The following is a 15,056-nucleotide window of genomic DNA, read 5'->3' as shown; positions in this document are numbered from 1 at the left end:
GTTTCCAATGTTCGGTTATGAAATTTTGTCAAAATATTCGGTTATAACCGAATATAACCGAATATTTCGGTTATAACCGAATTCGGTTATAACCGAATATTTCGGTTACGGTTATAACCGATTTGCATTCCCTAGTTACATACAAAAAAGTATACTGAATTTTAAAGGTGATAACGAAAAACCTCAAAACATAGCTTACATCAAAAAATCAAAGCATACCTATTCAATAAATCAAATAGGTGAGAAATAAACATTTCCGTTCCACACTGTCAAATAAGTTTTAATTAGTATTACAGTTTTTATTTTCAGGTAAAAGAATTATCTAGAAAATTCCTAAACAAATAAATAAAAAAACAGTGATAGTAAAATTTAACAAAATCGTATGAAACAGTCATACTCTTATGGCCGTAGGTATCGTATGGTGCAGGCAAATTATATTCAATATGATTTTATCCTTTTCTATAATAGTTATCGTAAATTAACCCTCAAGCCGGCCGCGTCCGCCCAGTAATAGTTATCCTAGCAATTTGACCTGCCATGCCGTCTGAGACCAATCTGTATAACTACAGCTTGGCCGTTAGCCTAGTGATCCGAATGGCAGCATGACAGTATCTTCTGCCTGCCGGCGGTTTTATGACAAGGTCTTAGGCACTGTCGCACGTGTGAAAATTAGTAAGAATGGATTTTGTACGAACTCAATAAAAAAGAGCGACTCACAAGATAAACAATAACGTAACCCTGTTGCGTAAGTAAATAAATTGAAATATTTTCTATCCAACTCCAAGTGTTGGCACTTTACTAATAATATGGCTCTAGATATATTTATAAAGAATAAATTGTATAAAAAATGTATACCCACCTGTCATTTTCGATCGAGTTATCGTATCATCGTAATGGAATGGAATGTGTCTTCTCACCTGGACAAAGGTATTCATAAAAAAACTGCGTCCATATGCATCAATTACATGGCTGTAAATAGCATTGTTTACTGTATTAGCTACAAATGAATAAATAAGTTATAGAAGGTAAGATCCCGTTTAGAATTCCAGTGCCAAAATGCTCGATGTAAAACAAAAAGGCCGCTGCAAACACACGCGACGCGTCCTATGTAGGTAGTACCTATAAAACCATAGGTTCCACAAAAGATACGTACGGAAAGCGATACAACAAGAAAATAAACGCAACAATCTCGTTTCTAAAGCGTCTACTCGACGCGCACTCGTGTTACGAATCCTAATTCTAATTCGTCCCGAACCTCCCGTAGGGATGAGGGGGTGTATTACTTATTTACGCGGACGTACATAGCGGTGCGCTTTACGGGGGTGGGCACGTAGAGGCCACAATTCCCCCAAGTGGGCAGATCGTAAAAACCCCGATACCGCGAATTGAATAGTCGGGAATACGTAGTGATGTTTTGGTTGTACGCCGCACGCCGCCCGCCCAGCCGCGCTCAACCGTTCACTCGACTTGTTCGGCGGCGGGGCTCGGTTTATTGCGTATTGATAGCCTCCTTGTTATTAAGCAGTTTAACTGAATTATACTAACTCTATAGCTACAAATAAATTTCGTTAATGTTCCTCTACAACGACTGTTTTATCTGGGAACTTTCGCAGTAAAAATGAGAAACAAACGTCGACATTTTAGAAACGAGTGTCGTGTCACATAAATATGCAGCCTCAGTTGACTTATTGTGTAAACGTACCTAATAAAAGTTCCCATAATGCTCCACAATGATACATTTGCGTTTTAAAATGAGTAGTCACGGGGCGCCTATTTTTAAATGGCGGGTAACGCATTTGGGCGCGTTACTTAAGTTTGTTTGAGTAGATTTGAAGCGATCGAGCAGGAAACGTCAGAGCGTATTAATCCTGGCATTAGTCGGTGGCCGAATATAACGCATAACTCAAAGCGCGCCGTCGGTTTTATGTTTTCGTCTCCAAATTAACGTTTCTACAAAGTATTTCCGGTCATGAAAGTATTAACATATTCGGAGAGTGCATGCGTCCCGGGGAACGGCGTAAGTGTGCAGCGGCGGTAATTACTTGTGACGTTGTTGTCGCGAGTCTGCATGTGTCGCGGAGGGCGGGCGTAGTAAGTGGACTACCTAAATTAATTAGAAAGCTTACGGGCCAATCTCGCAACCGCTTCAGCGCTATTTCTCCTACACAAATGTACGTACAAGTACATGCCATGGTGAAATATAGTTAAATGGTTAATGAAAATGGTATAAATTAACTGCTTCAGAAACACTTGCAGCAAAAAATAAAAATAAAAAATATTGAAAGAAATACTCAATATGGAATGCATACCTAGAATTTAAATGATACCCAAAGTAGGTATCTAGTTACTGCGAAAGTTATTCAAGAAATAGAATTATTATAAACGAATTATATCACATAATTATAATGAATTTTAAATATCTACATCCTTTTAATTTCACTGTCTTTATTTTAAAAGTACATAATATGTAGTTTAAAAATATGATGGTTGAACGCGTTGTTCACATATAGGTAGCGGCCCGCTGGAGCGCTGAGCGATCCGGCGCCCTGTCGTCGGAAACCGCCGTTTCTCAAGAGCTTATTCGTGTTCAAACTAATGCGGTTCGGTTTCAGAGGCTTTGCATGTGATGCGCCTTTGACACGCGTATTAAACCGTTTAAAATGGTTTTTAAATATGTTCTGGTGGCTCACTCGTTTGCCTTCGCTCGGCAAGATGGCGTCGCGATCGATGCCCACGCCCACGCCTGCGCTGCACGCCCTGCAGTTGCACCGCTGCAACGGACCGCCCTCTGACGCGCAGATATTGGCGCGAACGGAAAACTTTTTAACAACTTTCCACAAACCCTGTACCCGTTTAATCCTAATCTTTTATACTTCCTTGAGAATATGTTGAATTATAAACTAATTACTAAATAAATTATTAAAATTAATTATTATTCCTTGAGGGTTTAACTTCCTACTTGCATTAAATTTTTAATACGGGTTAATATTTCATTTGTAGGTACTCATAAATAATAATACACGGAAATGTTCCAATACAATACTAACCCATCATCATGCGTTCTTGTTAAAATACAACCGATTTTTCAATAACAAAAATTGTACCTAGTCTACACATAAATGTAGAGTAGGTACTACTTATTTTTGTTAAAATGTAAATTAGGGCGGAAAGGGTAAACTTTATTTCAGTACTATAATAAAAATACCTACTTACAAACTTGGGTAGATAGATACCGTTTTCTCAGTTTTATTATCATTCTATAAACAAGCCCGACCAGTATACGAGTAAAATAGAGTATCTTACAGTAGAACAAAATGCCATCACTTTTGCAAATCACATCACGTCATGCTCCGCTCGCTGAGTCGAAAACTCACCGCGCGTTTAACTTTCAACTTTAAACTGCACCTCCAGTGTTCAATTTTGCCTGCACCTCTCCCAGGATCTCGGTTCATTTTTTAACTATTTTCACGCGCGAACCTATTTATTGGGCCCCCTTAGACCGCGCCTTTGTCATGTCGGCACAGAAAATCGAAGTCAGGTACGAGTAACAGTCGCCAGGGGGAAACGCCGCCACAAATACGCTTAGAATGTGGATGCAAATGGGACCGTAGGCCCTAAAAAGTATATCGAGCGCTTCGTGCCGCGATAGCTTTATTTTTGCTGCCGTTACGAGAAATCTATTGCCTCAAATAAAACGCCTATCTGTTACGAATTTAAAAGCCACTTTATTGTTCGTTCGAACGAGCCGGCTCATCCACCGTAACTACAGTTTATATAATGTTATTATTTTAGAAGCTCTTCGTAATAATGTTTAGAATTTATGTACCTAACCCATCATTAACTTGACGTTAGATGTTGTTTTATACTGACAGATAGACTATTATCATCTCCGTTTTATTAATTTGTCTGAATTTTCTTTTATTGTCTTACTTTTAATGCTCACGCACGCACGCTCAAGGTTTATTTTTTATAAGACGTAGACGGTTAACGTGATATTTACATACTTTTTCTTAGGATAACTTGGCTCAATAACCCTTAAGCACGTGTTAAGTTTTACTCGTATTAGTTCTAAGGCCGGAAGCGTAAGAAGTCTATGTTTTCCCGTTAGGTATGTAGATAAATTTGTGTTTGTCGACAGATATGGAGCGGGGTACGATTTAGCGGCGAGACGGAAAAACGCCACGCGAGAGTCTACCGCCACGCTCAAGGCGTGGCTGAACGAGCACAAGAAGAACCCGTACCCGACGAAGGGCGAGAAGATCATGCTCGCCATCATCACCAAGATGACGCTCACGCAGGTCTCAACGTGGTTCGCCAACGCGCGCCGCCGCCTCAAGAAGGAGAACAAGATGACGTGGGAGCCCAAGAATAAAACCGACGACGATGACGACACCATGCTTTCCGACGACGAAAAGGACAAAGATGAACAGGACGACAAAATCAAACCCCATAAAGGTACGCTCACGTGGATCGTGGCGCATCCGAGAGTAGACTTCAGCCGACCGCCCAATAAATCTATCAAACCTGTGCTTTCCAAACAAATTTGGGTGGCCTTAAACAATGAAGTCACTGCCGGATGTTGATTTATATTTATTATACTAAATTAAGTACCCAATATATCGTGCGTGTTTGTATAATATGACTGTTTCAATGACTGCGATGCGAAATGCTTCATGTCCGTTACAATTGTTTTGTCGAACTGCCGCTGCGAATTATAATGAATTATTGCACTACGCTAATTTTGTGCCGGTGTGGGTAGTGCGTGCTATTTCATGTTCAAATTGCACCGGTGTTGTTAACCGTTTAAAATTGCTTTAATTTCGTCGGTGTATAAATCGTCCAGTGAATTGGCTTAACGCTGAGGGCCGGAGGGTGAGCGGGACCCGGAAGGAGGCGAGCGGTGGAGGAGGCGGCGGCGGCGGGGCGGCGGGGGTCCCAGGCGTGTAACTGTGCGTAACCGCTCCTCGGTCCCGGATTTCCTATTCGTAGTAAAGTGGGCGGCGCCAAGGTCCAAATTTCATATAACGTTTCTTCCGTTCGTCGGAACACGGGGCGACGTTCGGAGGTCGCGCTCGGCTTGTACAACGATCTGCCCTACTTCGTGCTCTTGCCAAAGGATTTGTCGACTTCGTGGATCGTTTCTTTTATGAGGATATTCCGCTGGAACGTAGGTAAGTAAGTACGGTTTCGGGGATTTATAATGTGTCCCAATTGAATACGGCTCGACGGGATTGTCGTCGCTTTTTCCACGTTTTCGTTTGTGCTTGTGTTTATACGTCGTCATTAGCAGCGCTGCAAAAGTCCCACGCTACCGCTCTTTAGTCTCGGCTGTCGACAACATAAGTAAGTGGGCATTGTAACAATAAAGATGGTTTCGGGAGAGTGTTTTCATAGCGGCGGTAATGGAGGGGTGTCACGGGTAACGCGCGGCGTATGTCGCCTAATGAACGCGCCTATTGTGGACAGAAGCGCACGATTCGTGGTTTTAATGCCATCCCATAACCATAAAATGACGTATAACTATAAGTGTTCCAAATACACATAGGCCCTTCTAACCACCGGCTTAGAACGCTGCATCCGCGTGGAGTTAATAAAAGGACACGCGGTAGAAAATGGATGCTGTTGACAGAGAAAAGTTATGAGTTTTGCCACTTTATAGGGATCAACTCCGGGTTTAGAAAGTCGAGTGTAACTGGGGTGAAACGGTCCACTGAAGATTGGATTGGGCTGAGTTTATAACAACAACAAACATGACGAACTCTCGAAACAACTAAAATACGTTGTTAAAATAGACCGACAATTTAGGTTTTAAGAAGAAAATTTATTAGGAATTCATTTTAGGTATTACACAGCAAAAGGTAACCTGCATAGAAAATTTGCTATTAATACACGTATATACTTATATTGAAAGTAAGAAACTTCATAGTGGATAGGTAAGTAAATAAATGTTAAATAAATAGAGGTACAGAATGTGAACTTTATGGGCACGATATTTTCTTACATTACTTAATTTTTAGGGTTCCGTACCCAAAGGGTAAAACGGGACCCTATTACTAAGACTTCGCTGTCCGTCCGTCCGTCCGTCCGTCCGTCCGTCCGTCCGTCCGTCCGTCTGTCACCAGGCTGTATCTCACGAACCGTGATAGCTAGACAGTTGAAATTTTCACAGATGATGTATTTCTGTTGCCGCTATAACAACAAATACTAAAAACAGAATAAAATAAAGATTTAAATGGGGCTCCCATACAACAAACGTGATTTTTGACCAAAGTTAAGCAACGTCGGTAGTGGTCAGTATTTGGATGGGTGACCGTTTTGTTTTTTGCTTTTTTTTTGTTTTTTTTTTTGCATTATGGTACGGAACCCTTCGTGCGCGAGTCCGACTCGCACTTGCCCGGTTTTTTTTGTTAATAAGTAAGGGTAGGCATAGAGTGAGCACTCTAAGGTTATTTATTTCCCTATGCTTTTATATACGAGTGCATTTGAGGAGCGTCTTTTGAAAAGGGCTTATTTGTCTATGGACACCATACAAAAATAAGTCCTTTTGAAAAGACGCTCCTCATTTAGCTTCGCCGATTTGTATGAAATCGTAGCTTAGCTCAGAATGCTCAGCTCTAGTAGAAAAGCAACATGGGGCCATAGCGGTTCCAAAACAAACACTAAAGCTTCCTTTAGTTTTTAGTTCACATACCTAATACCCGCATTTCCACAAGCAGGTACCTACTGTTCTTAAACTGACCTAGATTGTAGGTATTAACTCTAAATGAAACAGCAGTGTCTAATATTGTCAAACTTTGAATCAAGCCAGAAACAAACCGAATTTACAAGTACACATATATATTCGCTTAATAACAAAAGCGCAATTCTAAACAGTTGAGCATTTGTGTCCCCTGTAAATTGCAATGGCACCGATGCATTGTGCGGGATTACGACACGCGCCGGCGGGGGCCGGAGTGCCGCGGAGTGCCCGAGTGCGGCGAAGTGCCGAGTGCCACCGAGTGCCTCACTTGAATAATACGCCGTTAAAAGGAAAATTAATGTCACTATTAACGAACTTAAATTGGTAAGTATATGTCTTACCTACATATACTTAGTTCGTTCGTTTAAAGAAAGTTATTGATGATGCAAAAGTCGAGAAAAGAGTTTGTCAAAGAAATATACAAATACATGTATAAAGACAAGACAAAGTAAGTACATACACAAAAAAATTACTGAAGTCGAAATATTCTCCTAGAAGAAACAAGATAGGTATGTAGACACGCGTAAAAAAAAACTAAATCAGTAAATAGTCTAAAAATTATCGATATATTCATAATGCATTTAGAAATATTAGTTAAAAGTCGTTAGCTAACCCTTCGTGATGGAATCAGCCAACAACCCTCGGCTAATGCGTTTTAAGTAACTGCGTTAGTATCAGTGCAGACATGCCATTACTGGCACCCCCGGCGCAACGAGCGTATGATTGCCTTTACTCTGCCTACGTGGGATATCAGATACAGTTGCTACATTTAGGTAGTGTACGTATACTTGCAACATTTAGATACTTTTTAATTACACTCAAGATTTCTATACAAAGTGACCCGATTTCTGTATATTTTTAATTAAATAAAAAAAATCTTTTTCTGCTGTTCTTACGATTAGTTATATCCATACACTGTATACCTAAGTACCTACCTACTTAAATCTTTTCACGCGTAGATGTGATTCTTAATACCTACACACACAGAATAATATGCAAACAATACGCGATACAAGTAAATCTGCGAGTAAACAACGGAAACCCTACAGGATATTACAAAAACAAGAAACTTTTATACCGCTTAGCCAAATCCCCGGGCACGACCACCGAGCAAATAAACCATAACGCTTCTCACTCAACATGCATACTCGTTCTACTAAAATGTCAATGTTCGCGACGTGTAATATATCATTTTAAGTCACGGCAAACAAAGCCAATATAGAAGCTTTCACACGCCAACCCTCAGTCGTCGGTAAACAAACATCCAGAACTATCCCGCGCTAAGCCACTCATGAATAAAGCCTTCGGACCCCACCAATAAATGTTAATTTTTGTCGTAAGCACACGCATCGCAAACAAAATATTAATCCGTGGCGTTAATGGAAAGCTACAGAAGTAATACAAACAAGTGGGCTGCGAGATGTAATAAATTGCACTGACCTCAGTTGCAAAGTGCAGCGAGGGTGGAGGGCCGAGCCCCTCAGACGCGTTTTTATAATGTCTCACTCCGTGCACTGACTAAAGGGAAACACCACTCGGCGAGCAGCGTTTCCTCGCCTCCCGCTGCGTGCACTTAGATACATCTATTTTGCATATCTGGGGACAGCGTTGAACGCATAGTGTTCGATAAATATTTATGACGGATAACCTGAACCGCGTCGCTCTAGCTAATTGATAAGGTCCGCGTATCGGTTTACCTAACCTACTGCAGTTTACTTCCAGCGCGGGATTTAGGTATCTATACGGGGCGAAATTTTGGTACCGACATTTGAAGTAAGTCGTTATGTACAAGCATGCTCGATTTCATAGAATATGCCATGAATCAAGGCCTAGTTCTTTTTCTTTTGATAACTGGCTAGTTAATAATAATAAATCTATAAATCTGTCATTTAATAGAAAATTTAAATAAATTAGGTAACAGATCGTTTTCATTAAACGACCCTTTGAATTTGTTAACTAGCATCTTCTTAAATAACGTTCAACATATTGCTAAAATAAAACACGTTGAAAATCGCCCAATTTTCGCTTATCTCCGGTCGTTGTGGGCTTTTATTAGATTAATACAATGAAAATTTAAACAATTTGCCGGATAAATATCTTCGCGCGAAGTATCAGTGGCGTCCCTATTTATCCGTAGTGAGGGGCACGCGGATAACCCCTCTTAAAAGCTAGGAGCAGTCAGCATTAAATGGAATAAAGAGAATGGAGTCGAGCGGTCGCGCCCTCCGCGTCGCCTCTGAATTTCATTAGGCTTGCCGCCCGAAACCCGCTTTACATCGGGAAATGGTATTATGATAATACCCAAAACCTTATAAAATTTTGTTGAATAAACATTTACGTGTAATTGTGCAATAACTAGAATATCTCCTCGAAACATAAGAAATTAAATAATCAAATTTTAATAAGGCCGCCCGCAGGAAAACGCGACTGTAAAAATACATTCATAAAAAAAACGAGCAAGCGTCTTCAGACTTTGCTTTATAAAAGTAAACATGGGTCGCTGTTAAAAATCAAAGAAAGAAAGGAACGACGTTGACCATTAATTGTCCCTGCGAACTGTAAGAGAGCCGCGGGGCCCAAGGGAAATGCGAAATAAATGCTCTTCTTAAATACGGAGCGACGGGCGGCGCGCCCTGCGGCCCTCGCTCGCGCCCCAAAGTGGTATTTTCACTTCGCTAATCGGATAACCACTTAACGAATGGGTCACTGCACGCCAAACGTATTTTCACACGACTTTTCTGAAGGGAGGGCAGGTTCTTACGAGCTAAAACTTACGTCCCGGGTGTAACGGTCACGTCGCCGCTCCAATCCGCATCACATCGATTTTATACGGAATATAAACACTTTAAGCTCCTTTTATCGTTGTAGCATTAGTGACGGCATGGGCTATTGCGACTAACCTGATTGCAATAATGCGTTCGTTCGAGTCCAACGTGAAACGTGATCGTTGTTGTCCTTTTTTACAGATGAGGAGAGGAAAGGCGACGAGCTGCTGCAGGGGATGCACCACCAGCTGCTGGGATACGGTATCAAAGAGGAGGCGAAAAGGGGATCCGACTGCGGCGTGCCAATACCGGCGTCGAAGCCCAAGATATGGTCATTGGCAGACACAGCGGCGTGCAAGACGCCGCCGCCAGCGGCGCAGCCATGGCCACAGCATGCGTACGGCGCGGGGCCTGAGCGCGGCGCAGACAGTGGCTCCAACGGGTTCGCACTGCCTGCCACGGCAGCTGCCAGCCCCGCCACTGGTTCATACGGCCGGTACGGTGGCTTCCCGGGCCAGTATGGCGCGCAGCACCCCTGTGTGCACCCCGCCGCCTTTCCCGATGTGCAGACTGACACGCCGCCGCAGACGCCGCCCAACATGAAAGTGCCCAGCGTGGCCAACCCACTTGGCAGCGGCGGCGGTGCGCCCTACTGCTTCCCGCGCCACCAACAATCACCGCAGCGCGACCCCTACCACAACAACCACCACCCTGCAAACCATCAGCCCAACCAGCCCCATCACAATGAAGGCTCGGCCGCGTTCAAGCCCTTTTATAAAAGGTGATTTTTTTTACTTGTACAACTCACTCACCCACACGTTAAACACTCGGTATACAAATAGTAGGTGAATTAACTCCCATGAGATGTTAACTACACCACGTGAAAAGAGTGAATGTTTCCTATTCCAGTTCACTACAACACCCCAACGGTTTCGTGCCGGCCGTCTGAAAGCGGACCGCTCCACTGGCGGTGAGTGTCTGATTGATTCAAATTGATGAGCGCGGCGGCGGCGTCGCGAGCGCCGGGTAGATGTAGATGAGGTACGCCCTCGTAAATGGATGATCGCGGCGGAGATATCGCGAAAGCCATAAACAGAGTTGTGGTTTTAGTAGCGGAGACTCGCGCCGGGGTGTCATGTCGGTAATTGAAAACAATGGAGTCGACTCGAGGCGGAAGGGCGACACGGCACGAGGGCGGCGAGATTGCAATCTTGCGTCATTTGTCAGTGTCACCGAGACGCACTGTGTACCTCCTACGCACGCTGACCTGCCCAAATTAGCTGCCATTTGAACTCATAACGTGACTGATTAGATTAATTTTTCGCGAGATTTTAATCAAAGCCGTTCACAGAATTAAAATACTTGATACGACACTATAAGCCTTGATTAATGACGAGGAAAATGTTTTGTACTATATTTTGCTCCACATTCTTGCGAGACCAAACATTTGGAATGGAACTTTATTTGGGTAAATATTAATCTTCTCCGATAAAATTTTGTAAATATACATCACGAACAATGATGACAAAAAATGTAAATAAACAGATTCAATACCTATATGATTCGCAGTTAAAGTGCGAGCGTGTGAAGTTGAATTGTGTCTAGTTTCGGAGTAGGGACGCATTTTTCTAAGAGACGTCAAAGGTTTTCTAAGAAGAGTCTGCGGTATCCGCGCTCATTACAATAAATCCCGTCGCGTCCACCGCCGCACAGGACGGCATCGCGAGGAATTTTGTTTTAGCCAAACGCTCACAAATTCACTTCTAGAACCTTTTGTATTATTTTGGTTTTCACGCCTTTTTGTGCCCGCGAATTCCATGACGCGAAAATAACTCCTTATCGCGGCATTCCTTTAAAGTAGCCCCAAAAAGAACGCAAAATCGACAGTTTTTGCTTTGGACTTAAATAACATACCTACCTTTTAGTTTAAGGTTATTATTTGTTCTTCTGAATGGGCTACCGAGTCAAGATTTTATACTTAATTCGATAAAGTAAATTAAAAGATAAAACAATATTTCATGTTTCTTGGCCTCAATCATACAGAATTCTAAAAGATGAGACTCACAGCACAGCCATGTTAATGGACACTGACGCTTAAACAAACATAATATGTATAATGTCAGTTTCGGCATGCATTATTCATCAGTTAGTAGGAAGTAAATCATCCATACGGATTTAATCCACGACACACCCAGCTCTAATTCCATTCACTACACCTAATTTAAATAAAACAGCGTTGGAATTGTTCCGTCTAAGACAAAAAACGTTAATGTAATAGGTACAATAAGTATTGTTTATGGCGGCGTCAGCGGCGCTGCCGTGCACCGACCGCACGCCCGCGCCGCGCTCGCCGATAGCGCGCGTGGGCGCGGAATCTCAATGGATCCTCTTCATTCACAACACTACCTTCGCATTAAAGCCGCTTTACTTTTTTTTAACCTCCAATCTTTCCCCTTATCTTTTAAACCTCACTCGGGTCCTCTCCGCTTCATTCAGGCCCAGGTCGCGGACAACCCGTTTGACTTCTTTTTTCATTGACGCCGTACAAACCTTAGATGACCGCAGCCGAGGTCGAATTTTTATTTCTTTCACATTTCGGTTTTCCGGTCCGGGCGATTCGTTAATAAATTCTCAGATAATGAGACTGAACGTTTCGTCACCTCATCTCGATTGCTTTAGATTTTTTTCTTTTTTGGTTGATATGTGTGAACGCAGCGGCGGGCCGGCTCGGACGACACCGCGATAGAATCAAAACGGCTATCGGAACCTTTTTTTTTTTGTTAATTTAAATACCGCTATTCTTTTAAAGCTACGTTTTTTGTATGGATGAATATGTTGGCGTGGCCGGGATGTGCTTATTAATTTGTGTTTCCTGTTATTGTTTCAGGTAAAGCAAGTGAAGCGGGTCGCTGCGCCGCGTCTCGGACTCTGGGCAGTGTTCAGTGTTTCAGTCCGTGACGTCACGTCATGCCGATTAGGACACTATGAAAAGCACTAGCCCTTCCTTAGGCTCAAATACGAATGATGGTCGTCGACCCATTGTAATTTGTAATCTATTTGTTTGGTGCATTGACATGTAATTACATTGAATGGTGTACTTCGAATCCCTAAATGCACAGAATTGTAGGTATCTTATGATATTGTAATTTTGTTATCTGTACTTGAGTTCAGATCGAAGTTTGTCGACTTTCGTCCTACTTTGTACTTAAAACGAATCACTGTACGAAATCAATATTGCTCAGTATTTTTATAGATATAAGAGTATTACGGAAATATAAGTAAATTATTTGTATATTTGCAAGGCTCGGCGCCGCGGCTCGGCGTGTAACTTGTGGCTTGGGTGTGGCCGGCGCTGGTACTGTTGTTTTACTAAGTTCTTCCAACTTTCATTTGTCTAAATGTAATTTCAAAGCAATAAGTTATTGATTAGTTCAGGTGCCAGACAGTACTTTTACTAGTTCATAAGATAGAGTACGCTCAGTACGTAGGCAGTAAGGGAAGCATAGTTTGGTTTCGTACCTTAAATCGTAAACTATTGTTTATTTTTGTTAAAAAGAACTATATGAATAATCGATAAACAACCATCGGTTCGGTTATTGTTGTTGCCCTTGTATATAAAATGTTTTGTAGATTTTCTATTTTTAGTTTCTCAAAAAGTGTACAAAGTAATTAGTATGTTTTCGCCACTTTCGACGTTGTTGATGACACTCGGAATGATCTTTATAAATATTGTTTAAAAGTATTATTAGTATACCTTGTAAATATATTCAGAATAACGGTTTATTTTTACATATTGTTTGCGGTCACTAGGGATCTTCGGTCAACGTAATGTGTGTTGTATTCAAATTGTAATCGTCCGTTTTAAAGTTAAAATGAGTTGAGATTAATGAATGAGTTATCTGATGACCAATCGATTGTGTGATAGTCACATCCACTTACGGGTCGCGCGTCGCAGGCGTGACGCGCACTTTTAATTAATGTCACTGTAAAATGATAATCAATTTTACTAATATACGTGTTCGTATGTTGAAATCACAAATGACGAATACTAAGCATTTTTATTGAGTCATGCTGTTCCAATAGCAAGCTATTGCACCTATTTCACGAGCAGGGCCCGTTTCATGAAAGCCTGAAACATCAGCAGTTATATAATACCTAATACAAGCGCAAGACTTTCTCAAACTTTTTTCCTTATTTTATTATGTACAAGCATCCGATTACTATACAAGTTACAAGCTGTTAGAAAACGTGCCCCATGTATATTGGGAAAGGCGCCTCACCTTTTGCAACCTTCAATTTCGATTTAGTCAATTAAGAAATCAAATCAGAGCAAAAGGTATTAATGCTTATAAATGTTTTAAAGTAAAATCTAAGCCGGACATGACTTACATCAGATATGAAATTAGTGAATTTACAACAGCATGCAATATACCAATCTGCAAGCGTTTTCCATGTCCCGAGTGAATCGACGCAAACGACGAATTAACTCGATGTATAAAGTGCACATTCCTCAAGACCCTTGACTCTTATTGTTTTCTAAAAGTCATATTATTCGTTTAGTTTAGTGTTTTATGCATCGAGCTACTTCTTAATGTAAAGGGGACAAAATGGACGTATTTGATTTTGTAGCACGGACGTTGAAGGGTCACTGACATTATTTCAAGTTATTTCGAAGGCTTACGTCTAAACGGAACAACGCAGATAGTAAACAAATTTCAACGTGACCAAATCGAATACATTCGCTTAATATTAAATGTTCTATATAGTTATTTATAGAATATTATATACCTATTAATTATTATTATGAGTAACATTATGTAATGATTGTAATTAAATCTTTATTTCAAATGTGAAAAATTTTTTTTTTCGCTCGATTCGCAATAGCTTGTAATGTGTAAACGAGTGGCGTGGACGTTCATAGAACCCGATTGACTGATGGGCGATTTTCCATGGCTTATGAAGAAATGAAAAGATTACCTCCGATTTACTTAAAATATGATTGTCGCCGCCACTGATGGCTTCACACAATTCGGCAGGACTACAAACGAGCAGACACCCCAATAATTTTGCTTCACTGTCCTAACCTTTCGAGAACAGTGAACATTTTACCATGGATTGCAGGGAGTCTTTAGGCTTGGGGATTTAACTGCTCGGGTAGGTTCTACTCCTCAAGCGGAACTGATTATATTAAGTACATACATTTATTTAATTACACAAACGGGTCTACCGCGATATAATTTCATTGTTTTTACCTTTAACCCCCGTTTTAGACCCGTTTGTGTAATTAAATATGTGTACAAAACGCGAGAGTTTAAAGTGTTATAAGTACATACATTTTTTGAATAACTTATAATAATTTCAAAATTAGACTGCAAGAATATGTTTGTTAAATAGCAAGATTTAAATCAGTTACCGCTATCCTATAGAGCTACAAAGTTAGTATAATATCTTCGTAACCTTCTAAGTTAAGTGACAATATCAACTTATCTATCACACTCGTTTGATTCTAACTCCGTAAAATAAAAAGAACTCTATCGAGTTTGGGCTCGCTC

General features: G+C 41.1%; 1 protein-coding gene across 4 annotated transcripts in view; it reads left to right on the top strand.

Moving 5' to 3' along the window:
* The window catches only part of LOC134804075 (homeobox protein araucan-like), a 116,419-nt gene extending 102,067 nt beyond the window's left edge, over positions 1 to 14,352 (top strand). For 3 of the 4 annotated variants that reach the window (XM_063776976.1, XM_063776977.1, XM_063776980.1), the window contains exons 4-7: positions 4,139 to 4,455; positions 9,706 to 10,285; positions 10,414 to 10,474; positions 12,392 to 14,352. In XM_063776976.1, coding sequence (XP_063633046.1) covers positions 4,139 to 4,455; positions 9,706 to 10,285; positions 10,414 to 10,453 — 937 coding nt within the window. In that variant the 3' untranslated portion in view covers positions 10,454 to 10,474; positions 12,392 to 14,352. The remainder of the gene's footprint in view (positions 1 to 4,138; positions 4,456 to 9,705; positions 10,286 to 10,413; positions 10,475 to 12,391) is intronic. The other variant, XM_063776978.1, reaches the window with a different exon arrangement.
* Positions 14,353 to 15,056: the final 704 nt, after the last annotated feature.

This window comes from Cydia splendana, chromosome Z, assembly GCF_910591565.1.
Source record: "Cydia splendana chromosome Z, ilCydSple1.2, whole genome shotgun sequence".
NCBI lineage: Eukaryota > Metazoa > Arthropoda > Insecta > Lepidoptera > Tortricidae > Cydia > Cydia splendana.
This window is presented reverse-complemented; position numbering and strand designations above follow the sequence as displayed.